Source organism: Chionomys nivalis, chromosome X (genome assembly GCF_950005125.1).
Source record: "Chionomys nivalis chromosome X, mChiNiv1.1, whole genome shotgun sequence".
NCBI lineage: Eukaryota > Metazoa > Chordata > Mammalia > Rodentia > Cricetidae > Chionomys > Chionomys nivalis.
In genome coordinates this window covers 69,571,460-69,597,103 of record NC_080112.1, presented here as the reverse complement: position 1 = coordinate 69,597,103, position 25,644 = coordinate 69,571,460, and the positions used below count along the sequence as shown (strand labels likewise).

Here is a 25,644-nt window from a genome sequence, read left to right as displayed (position 1 = left end):
AGGCATCGTCACACTTAACTTTTTTGCCTGTTGTGTTTGGTTCTATCCTAGGTCTCTGGGCCATGGAGTCTCTGGGTCCTGGCACTCCAGGCAGCGTCAGGGGTGGGTTCACTCACATGGTATGGGTCTGAGGCTGGACCAGTTATTGGTTGGCCACTCCTATAATCTTTGCGCCACCTTGACCCCAGCACATCCCTTAAGCAGGGCAGACTGTAGGTTGAAGGTTAGGTGGCTGGATTGGGGTCCCAGTCCATCCACTAGAAGAAGTCTTGCCTCATCACGGGAGATGGCCAGTTCAGGCTACTTCTCCACTATTGCTAGGAATCTTAGCTGGGTCATCTCTGTAGATTCCTGGGAATTTCCCTTGCAACAGGTTTCTACCTGACCCCGAAATGCCCCCCGCCCCCGCTTCCAGTCGGCTGGCCCTTGGCATTTTAATGATATTTTATTACAAATAGAAAAGATTCATAAGCTAACCTGACTATATGGGAGGAAGAACTATAATTGTTCTTTTTCAGAGGTTAGTCTCTGGAAATAATATGTAGCTATAGAAATAAAAGAATTAGGAAATAATAATTATATATATATATATATATATATATATATATATATATATATATATATATATGAATAAGAAAAGAGAGAATCTCTCCCCTCATCCTGTGTTACAGAGGTTAGAACCTGACCTCAGGTGTCATTCCTCTAGAGCCATCTACCTTATCTCTTGAGATAAGGTTTCACTGGGATCTGGGATTTTTAAAATTCAGCTAGACTGACTCAGTAGGACCTCAATTTGCTAATTCAGTTAGATTCGTAAACTCCAAGGATCCTTCTATCTCTCCCTCCTCAGTACTGGGGTTCCAAATGCATGCTACCACACCTGGCTGTTTATGTGGGTGTGGAGCTCCAAACTCGGGTCCTCATGCCTGCACAGCACAGTCAGTTGAACACTTCACTAACTGAGCTATTTCCTTAGCCCCAGACAAGTTATGTATTTCAGAAACAGCGCCTTGCTGTGTTTCTCATTCTGTGCTCCTGTGAATCTGTTCCCTAAGCCTCCCAACTAGCTGAGAGTCTAAAGTGTTTTGCTTACTGCAATAAAGTGATAGTACCGTAAAATGCAGTAGTTAGTTTCTTGGTGATGTTGACCTTCAATGGTCAAGGAAAGGTTAAATTTTACATAAGAGAACTAGAAAGTTAGACATTTATTTATATTTTATGTTTTTATATGTGTATGTACATGTATGTGGAGGGGGTGTGCACACCCTCATGTCCAGAGTGCAACCTGAAGTATTTTTCCTCAGGAACTGTCTACCTTATCTAATTAGCTCAGAATGAACTGAGTAAACTAGACCGCCCTACCAGTGAGCCAAAGTGATCCACTTTTATCCTCCTCTCCAGCACAAGAATAACGAACATGTGCTGCCATGCTTGACTTTTTACATGAGTTCTGGGAATTAAACTCTGCTCCTTATTCTTACAGAGCAAGTATTTTACTGATCGAGCTATTTCCCTAGCCCTAGACTGCATGTTTAAAGATAGGAAATTGTTAGCTAACTAAAAAAATGTTGATTTTACAGAATAATTCATTTTCAAAAAAATTCAGTTAGAGTTTACACATATAATCAAAGTATTATAATCTTTTAAGGAGACATATTAAGTAGCTGGTTACTCTTACATAAATGTTTTTAAGCCATGAAACAAGCTACATTTGCTGATTCCATTGGTGAGTCCAAGAATATTAGTGTTCTAATGAAGACATTTTCAGAAATTGATGGTTTGTGTCAAAAGGGCACATGAGAAAGGGGTATAGAATTCTATTGCAGTTTAAACTTAACCTTAATGTGTTAATGTATTTGAATCCTGTAAATGTCTAGGTCAGAAATAATCAGGCACAAGTTACAATTTAAATGAATAAAGTTTATCTGTAAACGTGGTCTTAAAGTACTTTTTAAAAGCTTTAAGGTATAATTGGCCTTTCTTGTGAACTTGATCTGATCTTTTTCTGTATAATAGTATGAGCAGTTCTTATTAATGATTTCTGACATTGCTGTCTGCTCATTCACAATAACCTTATTAGGGCACCAGATGATAATCTAATTTGGAACATAAAAAATAAGTTAAAAAGAGACTAAGCTGGAAATCTATCACAGACTGTTGGGAGAATTACAGTGATTCTAGCAAACTCTGATTGTATTATATAATCAATTTTAGCGGTAAACCTAAAATTGAAGGTGAAAGCCTGTGTGGTTGCTTTTATAGACATTACTTAAAGATTAAGTAGAGTTATAAGATTAAGTGTCCTATGAAAATAGTTAGCATTCTTCGTTTAATGCAATGGATCTAGGTTCTTTTCAGAACTTGGTTTTTGTTTTGTTTTGTTTCATTTTCAGGTCACCAAACAAGAAGTCAACTGACAAGGGATCTAGTAAATTGGTTACACAACATTCTGTGGGAAAAAGCTGCCAGAAGTTTTAAGGTTTGGGAATACTCTTTCATTCATTGTATTTTTCTCCTCTGCACCAAATAAAACACAATGTTCAGTATAAAAATCAGAGAAGAGCAGATGAGTAATACAACACTTCTGTAGCATCTGTGAGACCCTAGATTCTATGCTTATTACCACATAAGCAAATAAACAGGCAAACAAAAATTTAATAATCTCTATTTTTAGACATGTCTATGTATTAAATATTCACAAATGCAGAATGTCAATGGGTATTGTGTGAACGTTTATTCAAAAATAGTAAGACATGATTCTTCTCCATTGTGAACTTTTGTAAAGGCATCACTGATAGGAAAGTAATTTGATGTGAAAGGCAAGAAAGTTGGGTGGTGGTGGTGATGGTTATTTCTTTAAAGTATTGGTGCATTTAAGAGTAGCTTTAAAAATTATAAAACAATCCTGGTTTCCTGTGTAAATACTTCAAACTACAGATAATTGATTTTTATTTATTTATTTATTTTTTTGGTTTTTCGAGACAGGGTTTCTCTGTAGCTTTGAAGCCTGTCCTGGAACTCCCTTTGTAGACCAGGCTGGTCTTGAACTCACAGAGATCCGCCTGCCTCTACCTCCCGAGTGCTGGGATTAAAGGCGTGCGCCACCACCGCCCGGCCAGATAATTGATTTTTAAAAGCAAAGTACAATTGCTCTTCGTTACATCATTTAAGAAAATTTTGGATATTTGTATACATGTATGTGCTGGTGTGCATAAAATGGGAAATACTTTCTTTCTTTTTTTTTTTTTTAAAAAATATATACAGCTTTAATAAGGAAATAGACTTACAGGACCACAGGTTTCTGTGGAGAACAGGAAAAGCAGAGAAAAGGGGCTGCTGGGATCATGCCCAGCAGATTTATCAGTAAACATTAGCCCGAGGCGAACACGCCCCCAAAGGGTGGGGCTATATCCCTACATCTCCCCCTTTTGTCTAAATAAGATAGAAGTAAAACAAATACAACTATATAAAATACTTTCTTTTAAAAATATAAGTTGTTTAGTACTTCTATTTTCAACCAAAATGTAGCAATAAGGACCATTTTGTGTCCCTGCTTAAACAAAACTCCTCCCAAAAAATATAAGTCAAAGTCCCTGGCTTGGTAGCACATACTCATCATCTCAGCTTCCAGGAGGTGGAGGCAGGTGGATATCTGGGGATTTGAGGTCAGTTTGGACTAACATTGAGATTTCTAGGCCAGACTGGATCACATATTGAGATCCTGTCTCAAAAAAAAAAAAAAAAAAAAAAACCCAAAAGAACAACAACAAAAAAAGCAACAAATTCTCCTCCCACCACTCCCCAAAACACCCTGAAATACTTGAAAAAAGTCAGTTTAATGGCATTGAATATCAGCCAGTGATCGCTGAAAGATAAAATGAGCAATTCAGCTATTTGGCTTACTGCCATGTATTTCCAGACAACAGCGGAGGAAGGGGAACTGACAAACATTCTGATTTGAAGAGATGGAGTGGAAAGTCTGGGGAGGCCAAGAGCTAGAATTCATAGAACAGGGTATCAGAAGATGAGAGCATAATAGAGAGAGATCCTAGTTATCAGAAGATCCTGCTCTAGTGTTTTGGATAGTTTTAGTGACAACATACACATGGAATGAAACTATCTCAAGTCAGAGGAATAGCCATCTGAAAATATTAATGAACCTAGAAAAGAATTCTGAATTCTCAATGTACAGAATATATTTGTATGATAGTGTTTTCATGTAACACAGTACAATGTACAATGAATGCATACAGTATTTTTAAAAATACACCTGCTTTTAAGAATTGTTTCTTTAAATAAATAGTTTAATTGGGAAAAGATAAGGAATTGTGATACATACTACAATGTGGATGAATCTTGAGAATGAATATTCTAAGTGAAGTGAGCTAGTCAAGTAGATAGTTTTCAGTTCCACTTAAATGAGATGCACAGAGTAGTCACATTCACAGAGAAGTAATGTATATGGTTGCTGTCAGGGATTTGGGATGAGGTAAAAATGTGGAGAATGGGTATAGAATTTTGTTTTGTTTTTATGCTAACTGTATTATACCTTCAGTCCTCAGAATTTTACATTTTTAAAAAATGGATAAGTTTTGGAGATTGGTTACATAATATGGTGAATACTAGTGACCTGCATAGTTATAATTAGTTAAGATAGGGTTTTTTTGGGGGGAGTAGTGGTAAGAATTTTACTCAATGATACATAACAAAATCTCGTTTCTCTCTTTTCAAAAGTTATGATGATAAATTTCTTATTATTCATTTTATCATGATTAAAAGTAACTTTTAAAATGAAACCCAAATGAAGACTTTAAGATGTTCAAGAGCTCTGTAGCCCCCATTGCTAGGACTCTTAGCCAGGAGTCACCCACGTAGATTCCTGGGAGTTTCCATTGCACTAGGTTTCTAGCTCATCTCAGAGATGCCCCTGATTCCAGCTGTCTTTCCCAGTACTCTCTCCTTCCGTCCTCCCCTCATCTGATCCTTCCTGTTCCCATGCCCAACCCCCATCTAGACTCCCCAGTTTACCTGCGATGTCTATTCTATTTCCCCTTCACAGTGAGATTCATATGTTTCCCCTTGAACTTCCTTGTTACTTAACCTCTCTGGATTGTAACATGGTTATCCTTTACTTTACAGCTAATGTCCACTTATAAGTGAATGCATACCATGTTTGTCTTTCTCAGTTTGTGTTACCTCCATTTGCCAGCAAGTTTCATGATGTCATTGCTTTTAACAGCTAAGTAATACTCCATTGTGTAAATGGACCACATTTTCTTTTTTTTTTTTGGTTTTTCGAGACAGAGTTTCTCTGTGGCTTTGGAGCCTGTCCTGGAACTAGCTCTGTAGACCAGGCTGGTCTCGACCACATTTTCTTTATTGTTCTTTAGTTGAGGGGCATCTAGTTTGTTTCCAGGTTCTGGATATCACAAACAAAGCTGCTATGAACATAATTGAGCAAATGTCCCTGTGGTATAATTGGGCATCCTTTGGGTATATGCCCAGGAGTAGTATTGCTGGGTCTGGTAGGTTGATTCCCAATTTTCTGAGAAGCTGTCATACTAACTTCCAAGTGCCTGTACCAGTTTGCACACCCACCAGCAATGGAGGAGTGTTCCCTTTACCCCATCCTTGTTAGCATGAGCTGTCCTTTGTGATCTTAGTCATTCTGAAAGGAGTAAGGTGAAATTTCAAGATATTTTTGGCTTGCTTGTCCCTGTTGGCTAAGGATGTTGAATAGTTCCTTAAGTGTCTTTCGACCGTTTGAGATTCTTCTGTTGAGAATTGTCTTTTTAGGTCTGTACTCCATTTTTACTTGGAATACTTGGTTTGTTGATGTCTAGTTTCTTGAGTTCTTTATATATTTTGGAACTCAGCCCTTTGTCAGATGTGGAGTTGGTAAAGATCTTTTCCTATTCTGTAGGCTGCTGTTTTTGTCCTTTTGATGGTGTTGTTTGCCTTATAGAAGCTTTTCAGTTTCATGAGATCCCATTTATTAATTGTTGATCTCAGTCCCTGTGCTATTGGTATTCTGTTCAGGAAGTTGACCAGCCATCTCCTATAACCAGGCAAAACTTCCAGTGAAGGGTTTGGAACACCAACGCAGCCACATAACTTCTGACCTACAATTTTCCCTGCCTATGCTAGGGTAAAGGTGGCACAGAAATTATGGGAGAGGCCAACTAATGACCAATCCAGCTTGAGACACATACTATGAGAGGAAGTCTACCCCTGATACTACCTGGAAGGCCAGGACCCAGAGGCTGCATGTCTTATAGACCTAGGATAGAACCAAACACGACTAGTAAAAAATGAAAAGATTCCTAATGATAGTCTATTATACTCATAGATCATTGCCTAGCCCAGCTGCCATCAGCAAGGCTTCACCCAGCAACTAGTGGAAACAGATGCAGAGACCCACAGCCAAGCATTAGGTAGACCTCGGGGGATTCTGTGGAAGAAGGGAAGGGCTGTAGGAGCCAGAGGGTCAAGACTATCACAAGAAAAATCACAGAATCAACTAACCTGGCTCATAGGAACACAGACTGAACAACCAGGGAGCCTATATGGGACTGACCTAGGCCCTCCACATATATATGACAGTTGTATAGCTTAGCCTTCTTGTGGAACTCCTAACAGTGAGAGCAGGGCTCTTTCTGACTCTTTTACTGGCTTTCGGAACCCTTTCCTCCTACTGGGTTGCCTTGTCTAGGCTTAATAGGAGAGGCAGTGTCTAGTATCACTGCAACTTGATATGCCTTGACTGGCTGATATACATGGGAGACATGCACTTTTCTGAAAAGAGGAGGAATGGATGAGGGGGAGGACTGGGAGGAGTGGAGAGAGGGGTAAATGTGATCGGACTGGGAAAAATAATTAAATAAATAATTAGTGAAATAATCAGTTCCTGAAAAGTTAAAAAAAAAAAAGGATATTCAAAAGCTACAATAACTTGAGCAGAGCGCCAGAGCCACATTATGAAGTCCTTCAAGCAGAAGGAAACCGATCCCAGCAAGATATGTGGGTCTGTACAAAAGAATGAAGAGAAAAAAAAAAATAAAAAAAAAAAAAAGAATGAAGAGCATTTGAAATGCTAATTACATGAATAAACATTAAGATATTTTTCTCTTATTAAAATCTCTTTAAGGCTGAGGCTATAGCTGAGTTGGTAAAGTGCTTGCCATATAAGCATGGGACCCTAAATTTGATTTCCAGCACCCATGCCAAAAAAAGAAAGAGGCAGGCTGATAATCCCAGTGCTGGCAGATAAAACAGGTTCCTAGGGCTCTCTGACCAACCATATAGCCTAATCAGAGAGTTCCTGTCCTAATGAGAAATCCTGTCTCAAAAAACAAGGTAGATGGCTCCCAAGGAATAACATTGATCTACACTCTACACACACATGTACACATGTACATTCTTTCCCCAGATGAACACTCATATACACATAAATAATTTCTTGTTGTTTTTAGAGACAGGGTTTCTTTGTGTAGCCCTGGCTGTCTTGGAACTAACTCTGTAGACCAGGCTGGCCTCTACCTTCCAAGCGCTGGAATTAGAAGTGTGTGCCACCACTGCCCAGCCCAGAAATAATTTTTTAAAAAATGGTTGCTTAAACAAAAATAATAAGGTTTTTTTTGTATGGGGTTTTTAACATATGGAAAAGCATCATGTATCACACTGTGCATGATAATAGCATATACAGGCTAAGAGGAGAGAAATAGAAATACACAATTGTGAAGTCCTTACACTGTATAATTGAAGATAGACAATAATAAGTTAAACATTTATACAATATACCCTAACACAGTAAAACAAAGTTACAATTAATAAATCAATAAAGGAGAATAAAAAGCAAATTCCCACTGGTGGTGGCGGCACAGGGATGCATGTGGTACACATGCATGCTTGCAGGCAAAACATACATACACATAAAAATTTGAAAGCCTTTATTTTAAAGTTAGATGAAATAAATAGAAAGCAAATGGCATTAAGCTGGGCAAGGAGTAGCATATGCCTTTTGTTCTAGCAATCAGGAAGCTGAGGCAAGGAGATCACAAGTTCTATACCAATCTAAACTATGTAGCAGTGACTCGCTAAAAGAGAAACATAATCAAATAGCAAGATGATAGATATAAGTGTAAGCAGATAAAAATGTCATATTAAATGAAATAACCATACCACTCCAGTGAAAATGTAGAGATTGTCAAGTTGGATTTGGTTTTTTTTTTGTTTGTTTGTTTGTTTGTTTTGTTTTGTTTGAGACAGGGTTTCTCTGTGTAACAGTCCTGGCTATTCTGGAATTCATTCTGTAGACCATTCTAGCCTCAAATTCACTGAAATCCACTTGCCTCTGCCTCTCAAGTGTTGGGATTAAAGGTGTGCAGCACCACTGCCCAGCTCAAGTCTATATTCTTAAAGCTACAAGTAACCTACAAGCAAAAGAATGAGAAAACTATATAGAGAAATAATATTATTCTAAAACTCATCAGAATCAATTTCAATAATTATCATATAGGCACAGCATTTCTCTATACACTATAATAATGTCAAAAGCATAGACACAGATCAACAGAAATAAAGATCCCCAAAATAATTCTACACAAATATGCTCAACTGTTTTGGTTTTTACCAAGTATATAAATAAATCTATGGGAGATAAATCTTTAAAACTATTGTTACTAGACCAATTGGACACTCATTGTCAAAATAATTGAAAATTAACACTGAAAAATATGAACAGAAATTACACAATTGTTCTGGTACAGTAATCAATGAAAGAAGATGATTTATGAGACATTAGGGAACCACAAATTAAAACCCTAAGGAGATACTACTTAGAATAATCAAAATAAAAAAAATTGAACTTACCAATTGTGGTAGGAATATTAAGGAAGTGAAACCTTTATGGTGGCATTACGAAACAATACAAACAGTTTAGAAAGTAGTTTGGCTATTTCCTAAAATATTTCCCCTTTCATACAATCCATTTTAAATCCCATGCATATATTCAAGAGAAAAGTAAATATCCATACAAAATTTATGCATAGAAGTTGCATATACAAAAACTTACACATAAAGTAAATTTGCCTTAGTTAGGGTTCCTATTGCTGTGGTAAAATGACCAAAAACAACTCAAGGAGAGAAGGATGTTTTTCACTTTATACTTCCAGGTAACAGTTCATCACTGAGTAAGTCAGGGCAGAAACATGGAAGCAAGAACTGATGCAGAGGCTATTGATGGGTGCTGCTTACTGGCTCACTCTTTTTGGCTGGCTCAGCTTTCCTTCTTAGAGCACCCAGGATCACCATCCAGGGCTGACAGCACTCATGATGAGCTGGGCTCTCCCCCATCAATCATCAATTTGAAAAATGCACCTTAGGTTTGCCTATAGCCCCATCTCTTGGGAGCATATTCCCAATCAAAATTCTCTCCTCCAGAATGACTCTAGCTGTGTCCAGTCATCAAATGAGCTAGCACAATTGATCCTTTTTGTCAACTTGACATAGAAACACATTACTATTAAACCATAGCCTTTCCTTTCTTGTTCATCGCCCAGGCCTTATATTAAGAACATCACAATAAAACATTCCAACTTTTAAAAGTCCCACAGTCTTTACAAATTGAAACACTTTAAATGTTCAGTCCCTTTTAGATTTCCAAGACTCTTAAAATACCCAGCCTCTAAAATGTCTAAAATCTCTCTGAAACTGTAAAGTCTCTCAAGAACTCTAAAGTCTCTTTCAAATACCCAGTTTCTCTAAAGTTCCAAAGTCTCTGTAAAATAGCTAAGGTTTCTCTAAAACATCCAAGGTCTCATAACAGTGGCCCCTGCTAAATAAAAAAAAAAAAACAGTAAAATATTTTCTTACTCCAAGAAGGAAGAACAAGGGCACAATCACAATTTGAGCAAAGCAAAACCAAGCTCCAACAGTGTAAATAATATAGTGACCAGTGTCTTGGGTTCAGTGTTCTGGACTCCAAAGAGCTTAGACAGTTGTATTTCTTTGCCTCTACCCTTTATATAGCACATGGCATTTTTATCATGTTAAATCTACCTACCCAAGAGCATGGGAAATCTTTCCACTTTCTGGTGTCTTCTTCTATTTCTTTCTTCAAAGATTTAAAGTTCTTGTCATACAAGTCTTCCACTTGTTTGGTTAGAGTTACTCTGAGATATTTTATGCTATTTGTGGCTATTGTGAAGGGTGATGTTTCTCTGATTTCTTTCTCAGATCATTTATCATCTGTGTAAATGAGGGCTACTGATTTTTTTGAGTTAATCTTTTTTTTCCATTTTTTTATTCTTTTTTAATTAAAATTTCCAACTGCTCCCCATTTCCCTCCCCTCCTCCCACACATTGCCCCCTCCCCCCACTCCCCTCCCCCATCCCCACTCCTCTTCTCCTCCCCCCAGTCCATTCCCCCTCCCTCTCCATACTGAAGAGCAGTCCAAATTTCCTGCCCTTCAGGAAGACCAAGGTCCTCCCACTTCCATCCAGGCCCAGGAAGGTGAGCATCCAAACAGGCTAAGCTCCCACAAAGCCAGTTCATGTATTAGGATCGAAACCTAGTGCCATTGTCCTTGGCTTCTCATCAGCCTTCATTGTCCGCCATGTTCAGAGAGTCCAGTTTCAACCCATGCTTATTCAGTCCCAGTCCAGCTGGCCTTGAAGAGCTCCCAATAGATCAGTTCCACTGTCACAGTGGGTGGGTGCACGCCTCGTGGTCCTGATTTCCTTGCTCATGTTCTCCCTCCTTCTGCTCCTCATTTGGACCTTAAGAGCTCAGACCGTTGCTCCAATTTGGGTCTCTGTCTCTCTCTCGATCTATCGCCAGTTGAAAGTTCCTGTGCCATTCTCCTTGGCCTCTCGTCAGCTCTCATTGTCCGCCACATTCCGAGAGTCCGGTTTTATCCCATGTTTTTTCAGTAGCAGTCCAGCTGACCTTGGTGAGCTCCCAATAGATCGGCCCCACTGTCTCAGTGGTTGGGTGCACCCCTCATGGCCCTGATTTCCTTGTTCATGTTCTCTCTCCTTCTGCTCCTCATTATAACCTTGGGAGCTCAGTCCGGTGCTCCAGTGTGGGTCTCTGTCTCTATCTCCATCCATCGCTAGATGAAGGTTCTATGGCGATATGCAAGATATTCATCAGTATGATTATAGGATAGGTTCATTTCAGGTTCCCTATCCTCAGGTGCCCCAATGAACTAACTGGGGACATTGCCCTGGGCATCTGGTAGCCATTCCAAGTTCAAGTCTCTTGCCAACCCTTAGGTGGCTCCCTTACCTAAGGTATGAGTTTCCCTGCTCCCCTATCCAACCTTCCTTTATCCCCAATCACCCTGATTCCCCCAGTTCCCCTCATCTTCTCCTTCACACTTTTCTTTTTGAGTTAATCTTATATCCTGCTACATTCATGAAAGTGTTTATGAGTTGTAGAAGTTCCTTGGTAGAACTTTTGAGGTTGCTTATGTAAAGTATATCATCAGTAAATAGTGAGAGTTTGACTTCTTCTTTTCTGATTTGTATCCCCTTGATCTCCTTTTGGTGTCTTATTGCTCTAGCTAGAACCTTAAGAACTATATTGAATAGATATGGAGAGAGTGGACTCAAGGCAGGAACTTGGAGGTAAGAACTGATGCAGAGGCCATGAAGGAGTGCTGCTTACTGGCTTACTCCTCATGCTTGCTCAGCCTTATACCACCCATGACCAAGGTTGGCACTACCCTCAGTGGAAGGGACCGACCCACATCAATGAAAATTAAGAAATGAATCACAGGCTTGCCCATAGTCCAATCTAGTAAAAGTATTTTCTCAAGAGTCCCTCTTCCAAAATGACTCTAGCCTGTGTCAAGTTGACATAAAAACTCACCAGGAAGATTTGTAATATTTGAAAAATGACCCAAATGTCCATCAATAAATGAATATATAAGCTATCTGTGGTATCTCCATATAATGAAATACTACTTATCAATCAAAGGAAATTAATTATTGATACATGCAGCAGCAGGGATAAATCTTGAAACTATTTGCTTGAATGGAAGAGGCCAGACTAAAAGGTCCGCATTACCTGGCAAGCATGAGATCCCTGGGTTCATGTTACGAAGTACACTGTAGTAGATTTTGTAGGTAAGTTAAAGTTGAAAAGAAAAAAAAGAAGGTAAAGGAAAAAATAGAAAACAAGAAATTAGATTCAAGACAAAGAAGCGGAATCATATAGTGACATACAGAGGGCTTATAGTTCATTGCTGCAAACCAAATCATCACTCTTCTCTCTTTTAGGGCTTCTTTATTTCTGTACTGAGAAGGTGAAAAATTACTTCAGAATCATATCCTTTCTCCTTTTGATTCTGTTTTCCCCCTTGTTTCCCAATTTTTCTAACTTTTAAACTTTCACATTCAATAATGAAGACTAATCATATGTTCAGATAGTCAAAGGCAGTGTCTTACCTTCCTACCATAGCTGGCACCTGCTCAGTATATGAGCTTGGGTGCCTCAGTAGCATTTCTGCTTAAAAATGGCATCTTATCCCTTTGAAGTTCTAATGACTCCAGTCATTAATTGAAAGACAGGAAGCCTCTTAACAGGGACTCATTTACCTTACATAGTGTTTATAAATAATTTGTTGTCTTGTGATTGAAATAATTAATCAGACTATTTTTATTAGATTGCTCCTAGTTGTTTCTTACAATTGAAGAATTGACAGTAACATTTTTGTGCAGGAATACAGTAGCATTAATTTTAATGGTTAAAACCCTGGAAATTCAGCAAATTATGAAGCTAAGAAAATAATACATTAATTTGACTATTTACTGTAAAATTAGTAATTGAAAACTAACAATCTAGATAATATCTACAAAATCAGATTAAATGGAAAGACTAAAATATGAAATTGCATATAAACTATGATAACCACAGTTTACATATATAAAAAAGATAAAGTTAAAATGTTATATAGAAAATGAATACATATATATATTAACATGGTCATTTATAGATGCTGTCTTTAAAGATTTTTATCATTGTCCTTTTGGTAGCTTTTAAAATGGCTTCAGTTTTTTACAGATTGTGTACTACTTTTTAGACTCTTCATGCTTTGAGTGTAATAAATAACTTCTGTACTTCTGGTATGGGGAATGAATCCAGGTCCTTGTGCATGCTAAGCATCTGTTCTGTCACTGAAGCACAACTACTCTGAACTCTGTAGAGTGTAGGAGACAGAACAGAGAATAAAAACAGAATATGAGACTAAACTTAGGACTCAATTAAGTAGGCATTACTTTGAATGTCTAAAGAATTAAACCTGTAGCAATTCGTTTGGCCATAGAGGGTATTTGGGAAAATTTAGAGTGAATTTTAGAGACACGTGATTTTGTTGTTTTTTTTAACTTTAGGTTCAAAATTACACTGATGCTTTACACTGGTACAGCTATTCTCTGAAGTTGTATGAATGTGATCAAGAGAAGCTGGATTTGGTCAAGCTGAAGAGGAACATGGCTTCCTGTTACTTATATTTGAAACAACTTGATAAGGTGCTTTAATTTACTTACTCTATTTTCAGAGGCAGCATATGTTCTGTGCATTGGCGCATAGATAAATGCAGTGTTCTGACGTCATAACTACTTATGGATGACTGAAAGTGCCATTGTATATGAACAAGGTCAAATTGACATCTTCTTGGTTTGTATACTGCAAATATGAAGCAGAAGTTTTAAAGGGAGAGAGTATTTGGAAAATTCCTTTACTTACTCCTCTTACCCTTTTTCATTTACCATATTCTGAAAGGCTATTTGCTGTTAACCATCTGCTATATAGTCCTTAAAGCAGACTAAAATTTTAAGGTCTACATTTTTTGTTAAACATCATTGAGAGCAGATACTTGCATGAAGAAGCTACTTTTTTTACTTTTAGTTTATTATCTTGTATTTATAACCACTCAAGAAAAGTTCAGTGCTTAACTTCGCTAGGAAACAATATAGAAACTACAAGATAAATAAGATTTTGTGAATGATGGATCCGTTTATATTTCCAATAGCATATAGGGCATTTCTTCCTTTGTATGTCATACAATGTGTACATAATCTGAGGTATTGGTTCCTAGAAGAACAAAAAATGAGAAGGACAAATATGGACTAAATGAAATCTGAAAGTTGATGTTTCCTTTTAAGTTTTACGTTAGCTTTCAGGGGAAATATGTGAATAAGTGTAGTGGTTTGATAGATTTTTTTTGAAAGTCTGTGCATTGTCAGGGTTCTTTAGAAGAACAGAACCAATAGAATGAATACATTCAACAATGGCTGTTTACATTCCGAAGGCCGGGATTCTGGTAGCCTGCTCAATATATGAGCTTGGGTGCCTCTGCAGTCCCAGTCTGATGCTTAAGGCCTAGAGGATTCCTGAAAAGTCACTTTTCTTCAGTCCTCAATTGGAAGGCTGAAGAAGCTGGGTTTTGATGACACTAAAGTATGACAGCAGCAGTGGCAGCAACTGTGGTAGTAGCAACAACAGAGTATTGGCACACATCAACAGGAAGCAAAAAGCTGTACCCTTGGACCTTCTTATATCTGGGTTGTGGCCAGGAGGCATTGCCATAAACTCGGTGGGTGGGGGATCTTCTTTCCTAACTTATCCTTCCAGAAAATACCTTTACAGACCTGTCCAGACTAATGTCTCTTAGTTAATTCTAGATCCAGTCAAGTTGACAATCAAAGTCAACTATCATAACCTATCTTTGAAATGATATTTACATGACGGATAAAGAGGAGGAAAGTGAATGAAGTTCATGTCAGTGGCTACAAGCTCAGGAAACCACACATTGATGCCTTTTGCTAAACTAAAGAAGATTTTATGGAAATCAAGAACAGAAAAAATGTTAGCATTAATTATAAACTTGACACAGCTTAGAGCCATCTAAAAAAATTACCAGAAGAGCAATGCTAGTTGACTAAGTCTAGTCTTGCTCTACAAGAATTAGAAATTTTTGTGTGGTGCTCGAATTTGAGCTTAGAGTCTCACAAACACTAGGAAAATGGCCTGCCACTGAAGCACATCCATAGCCTAAAGCAGTACTTCTTAACATCTCTGACTAACGACAGGATTGGTTCTCGAGTTAGTGCAGAACTGAGCCTATAATTGGAGTTCAAATGTTGTTAGCGGTAAGGAGGAGAAACTAGGCATGCAGGAAACCAGTATGTTTTATTAGCATGTAACCTTGTTTGTTGCTTAGCGTATTTCTCATTTTATCCTTCCTCTCTTCCTTGCGACACTGGATACTTTGCACATGTAAAAAATACTTTCCTACATAGTAGAACAGATAGAAAGATAGAGAGAGGAAAAATGCAACCGGTCAGTGTTTTACTGTTCCCATCTTGCCATTATTAACTTTGCTAGTTTCATTGTCTGCCATTTTGATTGCTTTCTTTTCTTAGCAAAAGGTCTCCATGTGTGATTTGCTGAGCTTGTAGCAACTGACATGAACTTCATCAAAGTATTTTCTCTTCACTCGTCCTTTCTTTTATTTCAGAGAAATAAGTACTTTTTTGGTGACTTTACTCTGCACATCTCAATCCTAGTTCATAAATATTTCTTTGCTGTTTCTCCTTTCATTACAATTATTTTCAAGTGCTGTTTATTAAAAGAAATCCTTCATCCTTCACTTCTCTTCAAATTTCAGTTCCATTGTCCCCCTTTTTATTGCCAGACTTTCTAACCCAAAAGAACTATTTCTATTTTTCAGTACTTATTTATTTAAAAGTATTTACTGAGTGCTACATGTTAAATAGTATTGATATTGAGAATATAAGAATGAACAGATAGGATACAAATAGCCTGACTCTGAGGAGTTAGTTTTTCTGGAGAGGCCGTTTTTCCCCAGTATGATATGTTATAGGTGTCAGCATTTTTTTTGTAAAGAGCTACACGGCAGATGCTTAAGACTTTTCAAGTTACATGGTCCCTGATGCGACACTCAGCTCTGCTCATATACCTAATACTGCCATAGCTAATATGTAAGCAGGTACCCATAGTGTGATCTAATTAAACCTTTATATTTAGGAATACTAAAGTTTGAATTTCATGTGATTTTCTTGTGGCATTAAATATTTGTCTTTTGATTCATTCCAGTTATCTAATACCAATAAAACTATTCTTAACCTGTGGACTTTGCAAAAACAGAGGGTGTTTCAGATTTTACCAAAGACTGTAGTAGTCTCTTGATCTGTGACTAATTAAATAGTGATAACTACTAAGAAGAAAACCTGAGCAGGAAAAGGGCAATGTTCTATGACCACAAAATGGCTGTAAGAGTTAAAGCAGCCACAAAGATAAGACTGCTTACTGAATATTTATCTTTCATTTTCTGGTTACATATTGTTTCTACCGACTCTATATAAAGCTCTAAATATCATACCCTTCCATTACAGCTTGTGGTTACTGTACATAATCTAGTGGTATTCACTAGATGGCACTGTGGCTTTTGTTTGTACTTTATTAGCTCAATGATTTTGAAGGTTTTGTAATGATTTTATTGCCTTCCCTTCAGATATAGCTGTATAGGTGTAAATGAAAGCATTTAATGAAATATGAGGTGAAGATTAATTTTGGCTCAACCAAAGAAGTTCTACTGTATTAAACACCTAACTTGAGGTTTCAAGTCAACAAGTAATTGAATGCTTATTTTAAATGGTACTATAGAATAAGTAGATTTACTTTACTCCACTATATAAATGTTTTAAAATATTATTTCAGAGACTAGATTTACATGTATAATATAATTATATAGTAACAAAAGAGAGGTATAAATTAAGTATCAAATATTGTGGAATATCATATGGAATTAGAATAAGAATATGAAGATCAGGACCGTTTGTAACTATTCATTGAATGTAGCACATAGCACAGAGCTAAAAAGGGCAACTTATATGTTAGAAGACAGTCAGATCCGAAGGAACCTTGATAAACTGAAATAATGAAGCCATTCTCAGAAGATGGAGACAAACAGGAAACAATAAAACATCTTGTGCTGAATCTCCAAAGCCAGCTGTAATAGAATGGAATGGATGGATGGGGGTTTTAACAGAAGCACGTGTGCATCACTTGGGGCTTTTCGTTGTCTATGAACTAAACAAGAAACAATACTAAGAAAGTTCACTTACATTAGATTGAATCAGTCAGCTTTTTGTATCCATGCATTTTCCATCTATGAATGTAACCTAGTGCAGATCAAAAACACTTAGAAAAAAAATCAGATTTGTACTGGACTTGTACAGACTATGTTGTCAGTATTTGTTACATAATATGGTGAAGTAATGGTTTACACCACATTTCATTGTATTAGGTATTTTAAATAATCTGGAGATGATTTGAAACAGACAGGAGGATATGTATAGGTTATGTATAAGCAAGAAACTTGAGCATCCACAGATTTTGGCATCCAAAAGGAAGTAGGGAGCACTGGATCCAATCTTGCAGATACTGAGGGTGACTCTATAATACATACAAGGATGCAGTGAGCATTCTGTGATCTGCTCTGTTTAGAGCACATCTGAAGCATAATATTGTGCTGGGGACTAATTTTGAAGAAAGATATTGACAAGCTCTAATGTGCCAAGAGGAAGGCATTCAAGCACTAATGAAGACACTAAAGGCAACTCGTTTTATGACTAGAGCTAAAAGGCAGTATGGAGTTTAAACTTGAAAAATGAAAACTTAAGAAATAAATGGTATAGTTCTTCCAATATGTGTGTAGCTACTAGTAAGAAAACATACAATGCTTGTTTCCATGGGTGAAACCTGTGAATGAAATTTTCAGTCATGACAAGAGGACCTTATCTGACAATTAGATTTATCTACAGTTTAGTTTTTTAAAAGATATGATGAATGCCCTCTTCTTGAAGGTATTGAAATACAGATAGATTGGTCACTTCATCTTAATGTTATTGAAGATATTTGCATCAGAAGAATTTTCAAACATCAGATCTCTCTCTATTGCATGGTTTAATAATAAAATTTAATAAATTCTAGTTTGATAATTTAACAAACCTGGTTCTGATAATATAATTTAATAAATTCTACTGTGGTCAAAAAAGACTGTGGAGGACTATAGATTTTTTAATTTTAAAACTAAGATCTCATATGAATGCTATGTTCATTAAGAAATAACTATTGAAATATAATTTAAGTATTGAAATATATTCACTTTGTTATATAGTTAAATAATTTTGGTAAATATATACCCCAGTGTAACCACTATCACAATCTGGATATAGAATATCTAGAAAATGCATTATATAAAAGGTTTTACTGTTTTCCTTTCTATTCAATCCCCAGATCAACTCCCAGGTCCAAGTAGTGAGTTATATGTTTTCTACCACTATAGGTTAAATATTTCCCTCTTAGAGTCTCATATAAATTATCCAGCCTACTGTATATCAAAATGTATGCCTGGCCAAGACATATTCAGGGAGGTTGGTGTTGTAAATCTCTCAATATTGATAATGATTATGTGGTTTTGGTCATTGTATGATAATTGGTCTTATACTGACAATATGTATATTTAGAGATGCAAATAAAATTTTACTTAAAATATAGGCTAGTGCTGAAGTAGCACTTAGTGGGAAATACATTAAATATTTCGCATAAATATATTATAAGAAAATCGTAAATGCTAAAGCAAATATTCTTTACTAGAAATTACTAAAACAAGTGCAAGATAAACTCAAAAGAGCATTTTAAAGAAAACTATTGCTCTTACCTCTTTCCTCTTGTTTCTCCTGCTTTTCTTCCTCTTGTTTCTTCCTTCTTCCCCATCCCCCCATCTGCCTGCCTCTCTTGTCCCCACTCCGACGTGGCCTTTCACTCTTCCCCTCTCATAATAAACCTCCTGTGTTAACTTTAAAAAAAAAAAAAGAAAACTATTTACCTGCAGAAATTTCCCATATATTGAGCAAACAGATAGTAGAAGGGACCCAGAAAGTCAAAACCATGTTCTTTGAAAAGACTAATAAAACAGGCAAATTTCTAGTAAGACAAACAAGGAATAAAAATGAGAGAAAGAAAATGAGAAGAACAAAGTGAGCATTGGTATTTGAACAACTTTTTGCATGAATGCATTCCTAGAAAAAAATAGAATTTATCATACTGAATTAAGAAAAGAACGAGAAATATATGAACAGTCCCGTATGTAACTATTAATGTCATTTAATCAATTGTTTAAAAATCCACAAACAAGATCCAAACCCAAATAGTATTATTTTTTAATTTTATTAAACTTAAAATGAAATCTATCCTCAGCTAATTTCTTGTGCATAATACAGTATTGCCAACTTCAATATAACATTATATGACAAATTTTGATAACATCAATCTTGCTTGTCTATAACTAGTTATTAATTTGTAATTCCCTACCAATCTCTTCTAATTCCTGGAAATCACTATTTCACTCTTAAATTCTATGAATTTGACTATTTTAGATATTGTAAAGAAGTAGAAATCATACACTATTTGTTTATCTATGACTCTGTTATTTCGGTGAATGCAACATCTTCAGGGTTTATCCCTGTTATGACACACTGCAGATTTTCTATTGAGACTGAATAATATTCCATTAAATGCACACATTTCTTTTAAAGAATTATTTATATTTTATTTTTTTATTCATTTTACATACCAACCACAGTTTTCCCTCCATTCCCTCCTTCCTCTCCCCCCACCTCCCTCTAACCCACCCCCATCCACTCCTCAGAAATGTTAAGGCCGCCATGGGGGATCAATAAAGCCTGACACAGTCAGTTGAGGCAGGACCAAGAGCCTCCCCCCACCATCAACTAGACTCCCTTGTAGCTCAGCCTGGTGCTTGGCTGTGGATCTCAGCATCTGGTTCCATCAGTTACTGGATGATAATTAGGGTAGTCACAAATCTGACTACAAGGGAAGCCCAGTTAGGCACCCTCTTCACTATTACTAGTGAAGTCTTAGCTGGGATCATCTTTGTGGATTCCTGGGAATTTCCCTAGTGCCAGGTTTCTCCCTAGCCCCACAATGGCTCCCTCCATCCAGATATGTCTTTATTTGCTCTCCCACCCCATCCTTCCCCAACTTAACCATCCCATTTCCTCATGTTCTCATCTCCCATTCCCTCACATTTACTGCCCAACACCCCCAGTTTACCCAGGAGATCTCATCTATTTCCCCTACTCATGGGGAAATATGTCTCTCTTAGGGTCCTCTTTGTTACCCTGCTTCTCTGGAGCTGTGGATTGTGGTCTGGTTATCCTTTGCTTTACATCTGGTATCCACTTATGAATGAGTACATGCTGTGTTTGTCTTTCTGGATCTGGGTTACCTCACTCAGAATTTTTTTCTAGTTCCATCTATTTGCCAGCAAATTTCATGTTATTGTTTTTTTAAAGCTGAGTAATAATCCATTGTGTAAATGTGCCACATTTTCTTTATTCATTCTTCATTTGAGGGGCATCTAGGTTGTTTCCAGGTTCTGGCTATGACAAATAATGCTGCTGTGAACACAGTTGAGCACATGTCCTCGTGGTATGATTGAGCATTCTTTGGGTATATGCCCAAGAGAGCTACTGCTGGGTCCTGAGGTAAATTGATTCCCAATTTTTTCTGAGAAACTGCCATACCAAATTTCCAGAGTGGTTGTACAAGTTTGCAATCCCACCAACAATGGAGGAGTATTTCCTTACTCTACATCCTCTCTAGATAAGCTATCATTGGTGTTTTTGTTCGTAGCCATTCTGACAGGTTTAAGATGGAATTTCTGAGATGTTTTTATTTGCGTTTCCCTGATGACTAAGGATGTTGAGCAATTCCTTAAATGTCTTTTGTTCATTTGAGGTTCTTTTGTTGAGAATTCTCTGTCTAGATCTGTTTCACATTTTTAATTGAATTATTTGGTATTTTGATATCTAGTTTCTTGAGTCCTTCATATATTTTGGAGATCAACGTTAGTCAGATGTGGGGTTAGTGAAGATCTTTTCCCATTCTGTAGACTGCTATTTTGTCTTATTGACTTTGTCCTTTGCCTTACAGAAGCTTTTCAGTTTCGCGAGGTTCCATTTATTGATTTTTGCTCTCAGTGTCTGTATATCTGGTGTTAGATTTAAGAAGTGGTCTCCTGTGCCAGTGTGTTCAAGGCTACCTACCTACTACTTTCTCTTCAATCAGATTCAGCATACCTGGATTTTTGTTGAGATCTTTGATCTACTTGGACTTGTGTTTTGTGCATGGTGATAGATAATGGATCTATCTGGAATCTTCTACATGTTGACATTCAGTTATTCTGGCACCATTTGTTGAAAATGCTTTCTTTTTCCATTGTGTGATTTTGGCTTTTTTGTCAAAAATCAGGTATTCACAGGTGTGTGGGTAATGTCAGGGTCTTCAATTTGGTTCCATTGGTCCATGTGTCTGTTTTTATGCTACTACCAAGCTATTTTTATGACTATGACTCTAGAGTAGAGCTTGAAGTCAGGGATGGTGATGCCTCTGGAAGTTCCAGGATTGTTTTGGCTATTCTGATTTTTGTTGTTGTTGTTGTTATTTTGTTGTTTTGTTTTTCCATATGAAGTTGAGTATTGTTTTTTCAAGGTCTATGAAGAATTGTGTTGGAATTTTGATGGAGATTGTATTGAATCTGTAGATTGCTTTTTGATGTGGGAGTCCCCTCTGCATGCTGTGATTACCATTAATGAATAAAGAAACTTCCTTAGCCTGTTGATAGGGCAGAACTTATGTAGGCAGGGAAGACAGAATTGAATGCTGCGAGAAGGAAGATGGAGAGAGAGACGCCATAGATCTGCCACCGGCAATAGACATGCTGAAACTTTGCTGGTAGGCCACGACCTCGTGGTGATATACAGATTAATAGAAATGGGTTAAATTAAGATGTAAGAGTTAGCCAATAAGAAACTAGAGCTAATGGGCCAAGTAGTGATTTAATTAATATAGTTTCTGTGTGATTATTTTGGTTCTGGGCAGCCGAGACGAACAAGTGGTTCCTTGCAACAGCTTTTGGTAGGATTGTCATTTTTATTATGTTGATCCTACCTATCTAAGCGCATGTGAGAGTTTTCCATTTTCTAATATCTTTTTCAATTTCCTTCTTCAAAGAGTTAAAGTTCTTGTCATACAGGTCTTAGAGTTCTTTGGTTAGAGTTACCCTAAGATATTTTATAATATTTGTGGCTATTGTAAAGGGTGACATTTCTCAGATTTCTTTCTCAGCCTGCTTATCATTTGTATATAGGAGGGCCACTGATTTTTTTTTTAGTTAATCTTGTATCCTATCACATTACTTAAGGTGTTTATCAGTTGTAGGAGTTCCCTGGTAAAACTCTTGGGGTCACTTTATGTATACTATCATATCATCTACAAATAGTGAAAGTTTGACTTCTTCCTTTCCAATTTGTATTCCCTTGGTCTCCCTTTGTTGTCTTACTGCTCTAGTTAGAACTTTGAGCACTATATTGAATAGGTGGACTGCCTTGTCTTGTTCCTGATTTTAGTGGAATCGCTTTGAGTTTCTCTCCATTTAATTTGATATTGACTATTGGTTTGCTGTATATTGCCTTTATCATGTTTAGGTATGTTCCTTGTATCCCTAATCTCTCCAAGACCTTTATCATAAAAGGGTGTTGGATTTTGTCAAAGGCTTTTTTGGCATCTAATGAGATGATCATGTGTTTTTTTCTTTCAGTTTGTTTACATGGTGGATTACATTGACAAATTTTCATATGTTGAACCATCCTGCATCTCTGGGATGAAGCCTACTTCATCATGGTGGATGATTTCTTTTTAGTGTTCTTGGATTCAGTTTGCCAATAATTTATTGAATATTTTTACATCAATGTTCATGAGGGAGACTGGTCTGTAATTCTCTTCCTTTGTTGAATCTTTGAGTGGTTTGGTTATCAGGGTAATTGTAGTCTCATAAAAGGTATTTGACAATGTTCCTTCTGATTCTATTTTTTGGAACAATTTGAGGAATATTGGTATTAGCTCTTCTTCGAAATTCTGGTAGAATTCTTTACTGAAGATAAAGCTATTAGATAGTCTGTTTAATTAGACCAAGGTAAGATGACTGGCAAAGGAAAGGATGGGTGAGGAAAAGAGTGTCTCATCAAAGGTGGCTCATGTAGAAAGCAGGTTCACAAATCACAGATTGTGCAGATGGCTATTGGCACAGGGGTAGATAGGTGGGTATCTTTTGTAGAGCTGGCTTAGTGTTCATAAAGTCCTTAAATACATTGTTTTTTTTTTATCATGAAAAGGTTTTCTTTCTCCATCAACTATAACAATTTCACAGAATATTATAGTCTGTACTGGCATCTCCCTTCTTTTAAAACTTGTTGACTATCAGTCAAGGCCCTTCTGGCTCCCACAGTCTCCATTAAAAAGTCAATTGTTATTCTGATGGGCTTGCTTTTATATGTGAGTTGTTTCTTCTTATAGCTTTTAGTATCCTTATCTTTGTTTTGAATTTCTTTTCTGGTCCTGTCTATTTAATGTTCTGTATGCCTCTAGGAATCTCTTTCCTTAGGCTGGGGGAATTTTGTTCTATAATTAGGTTGGAAATACTTCCTGCACCTTTGACCTGGGTTTCTTGTCCTTCTTCTATACCTATAATTCATAGGTTTGGCCTTTTTATAATGTTTCAGAGTTCCCAAATGTTCTATTTCTATTTTATATTTTATTGAACATTTTCTTTGAGTGATACAATTTCTCTACCTCTTCTTCAAGCCTTAGCATTCTTTTTTCCACTTGATCTATTCCATTGGTGAGACTTTCTATTGACTTTTTAATTTACTGACTGAATTTTTCATTTCAAGGTTTATTTTATTTTAGCTTTTTAGAAAGCTCTTTTTATTAAATTCTCTTTTCAGAATTTAATTGAGTTGTTTTATTCCCTTCCACTGTTTGCTTGTGCTTTCACAGTCTTTATTTCAGAATTTATGCATATCACCTTTGAGTTCCTTGAGCACATTTGTAATTACTATTTTGAAATCATTACCTTCTACATCAACTAACTTGCTTTTCTCAGGGAAAGTATTATAGGGGTACTGGGTATCATTTCTGCAAGATACACATTATTTTGGTTATTCACGTTGCTTACATTTTTTGATGAGCCTTAGGCATCTGAAGTTAGATCATTGATGGTAGTCTTGATATGGCCTCACTTTTGTTGAGTGAGTGCTTGCATCTTTGTTTGATGTTTCTACAATTTGTCATGTTGTGAACTAGCTGAATGTGTTTGGAGTTCAATCTTGGTGAAACCCTGTGTTGATGTGCAAATGGGGTGTCAAAAGCAGTCCCAGCTTTAACTAGGAACTTCTGACCCTAGGAGCAAATCATCTGTACTTTTAGAAGATCCTCCTGCTGGTATTCAGCAGTGATGGAAGGGTCATTGGTTTCTAAAGGTGATTTTTAGTTATCAATGGCTAGGATTACAACAGGGATGGGTGGTACTCCCTGGGGGCAGGGTATAGGATAGCACACCATTCCTTAGAAAGCAATGGGTAAGTTGGAGGCCAGACTGAGGATCCCTGCCACAAGTTAGGGATACAGCTTACATATGGTCTAGGGCACCCTGATGAATGAGGTAGGCAGGCTCAAAGTTCCCTTCCTGGGTTTGAGGTTGCAGGACTTCTCATAGTCCTTGGTTGTGTGGTAGGTAGGGTGGCTGTTGACTATGTTGGAGGACCGATGGACTACCTGGGTCCAGAGTTGCAGGACATCAGTGGCTGGTGGGCAGCCAGACAGTTGGGTTCTAAGGCTCCCTACTTAGGCTCAGGGTCACAGAACACCACCAACTATTGGATTTTAATAGCAAAAATGTGTTTGGTTTTAAAGAAACTATGAAATTCTCTTTGAAAGTAGCTAAATTATTTTTCACTTCTACCACCAGTGAATGAGAGTTCTAGTACATACCTCCACAGCTTACCAATATTAGTTTTGAATTTTTGCCATTATAATAAATATGTAGTAGGATTCAGTGTTTAATTTGTACACACTGATGCTATGTTAGGCATTTTGTGTGTTTATTTTCCACATGTATGTCTTACTTGATAAAGTGGCTCTTCAATTGTTTTGCTTAATTTATAATTTAGTTGTTTTCTTATTGTTGAATTTTAAAAACTTCACTATATATTAGAAGTATCAGTCCTTTGTCAGTTACATGTTTTTCAGATATTTTCTTTTTTCAATTTTTATTATTAATTAAATTTATTCATTTATTTCACAACCCCACTGAAGTTTTGCCTCCCTCCTCTCCTCCCATTTCCTCCCTACCTTCCTTCTGTCCCCAATTCATTTTTCCTCTCTTTCTGTTCAGAAAGGGGTAGGCCTCTCATGGGTCAATAAAGCGTAGGACTAAGTTCCTTCCCTCATATTAAGGCTGAACAAGGCAACCCAGTATGAGGAATGGGTTCCCAAAAGCCAGCCAAAGTGGTATAGCTGGGTCTTCAGGTAGATTGATTCCCAATTTTCTGAGAAGCCACCTTACCAATTTCCAAAGTGACTGTGCAAGTTTGCACTCCCACCAACAGTGGAGGAGTGTCCGCCTTGCTCCACATCCTCATCAGCATGCGGTGTCAGTGTGTTTTTGATCTTAGCCATTCTGAGAG

General features: G+C 37.1%; 1 protein-coding gene across 1 annotated transcript in view; it reads left to right on the top strand.

Moving 5' to 3' along the window:
* The window catches only part of Tex11 (testis expressed 11), a 301,187-nt gene that overhangs the window by 141,913 nt on the left and 133,630 nt on the right, over nucleotides 1-25,644 (top strand). The window contains exons 13-14 of the mRNA XM_057760677.1: nucleotides 2,394-2,479; nucleotides 13,399-13,536. Coding sequence (XP_057616660.1) covers nucleotides 2,394-2,479; nucleotides 13,399-13,536 — 224 coding nt within the window. The remainder of the gene's footprint in view (nucleotides 1-2,393; nucleotides 2,480-13,398; nucleotides 13,537-25,644) is intronic.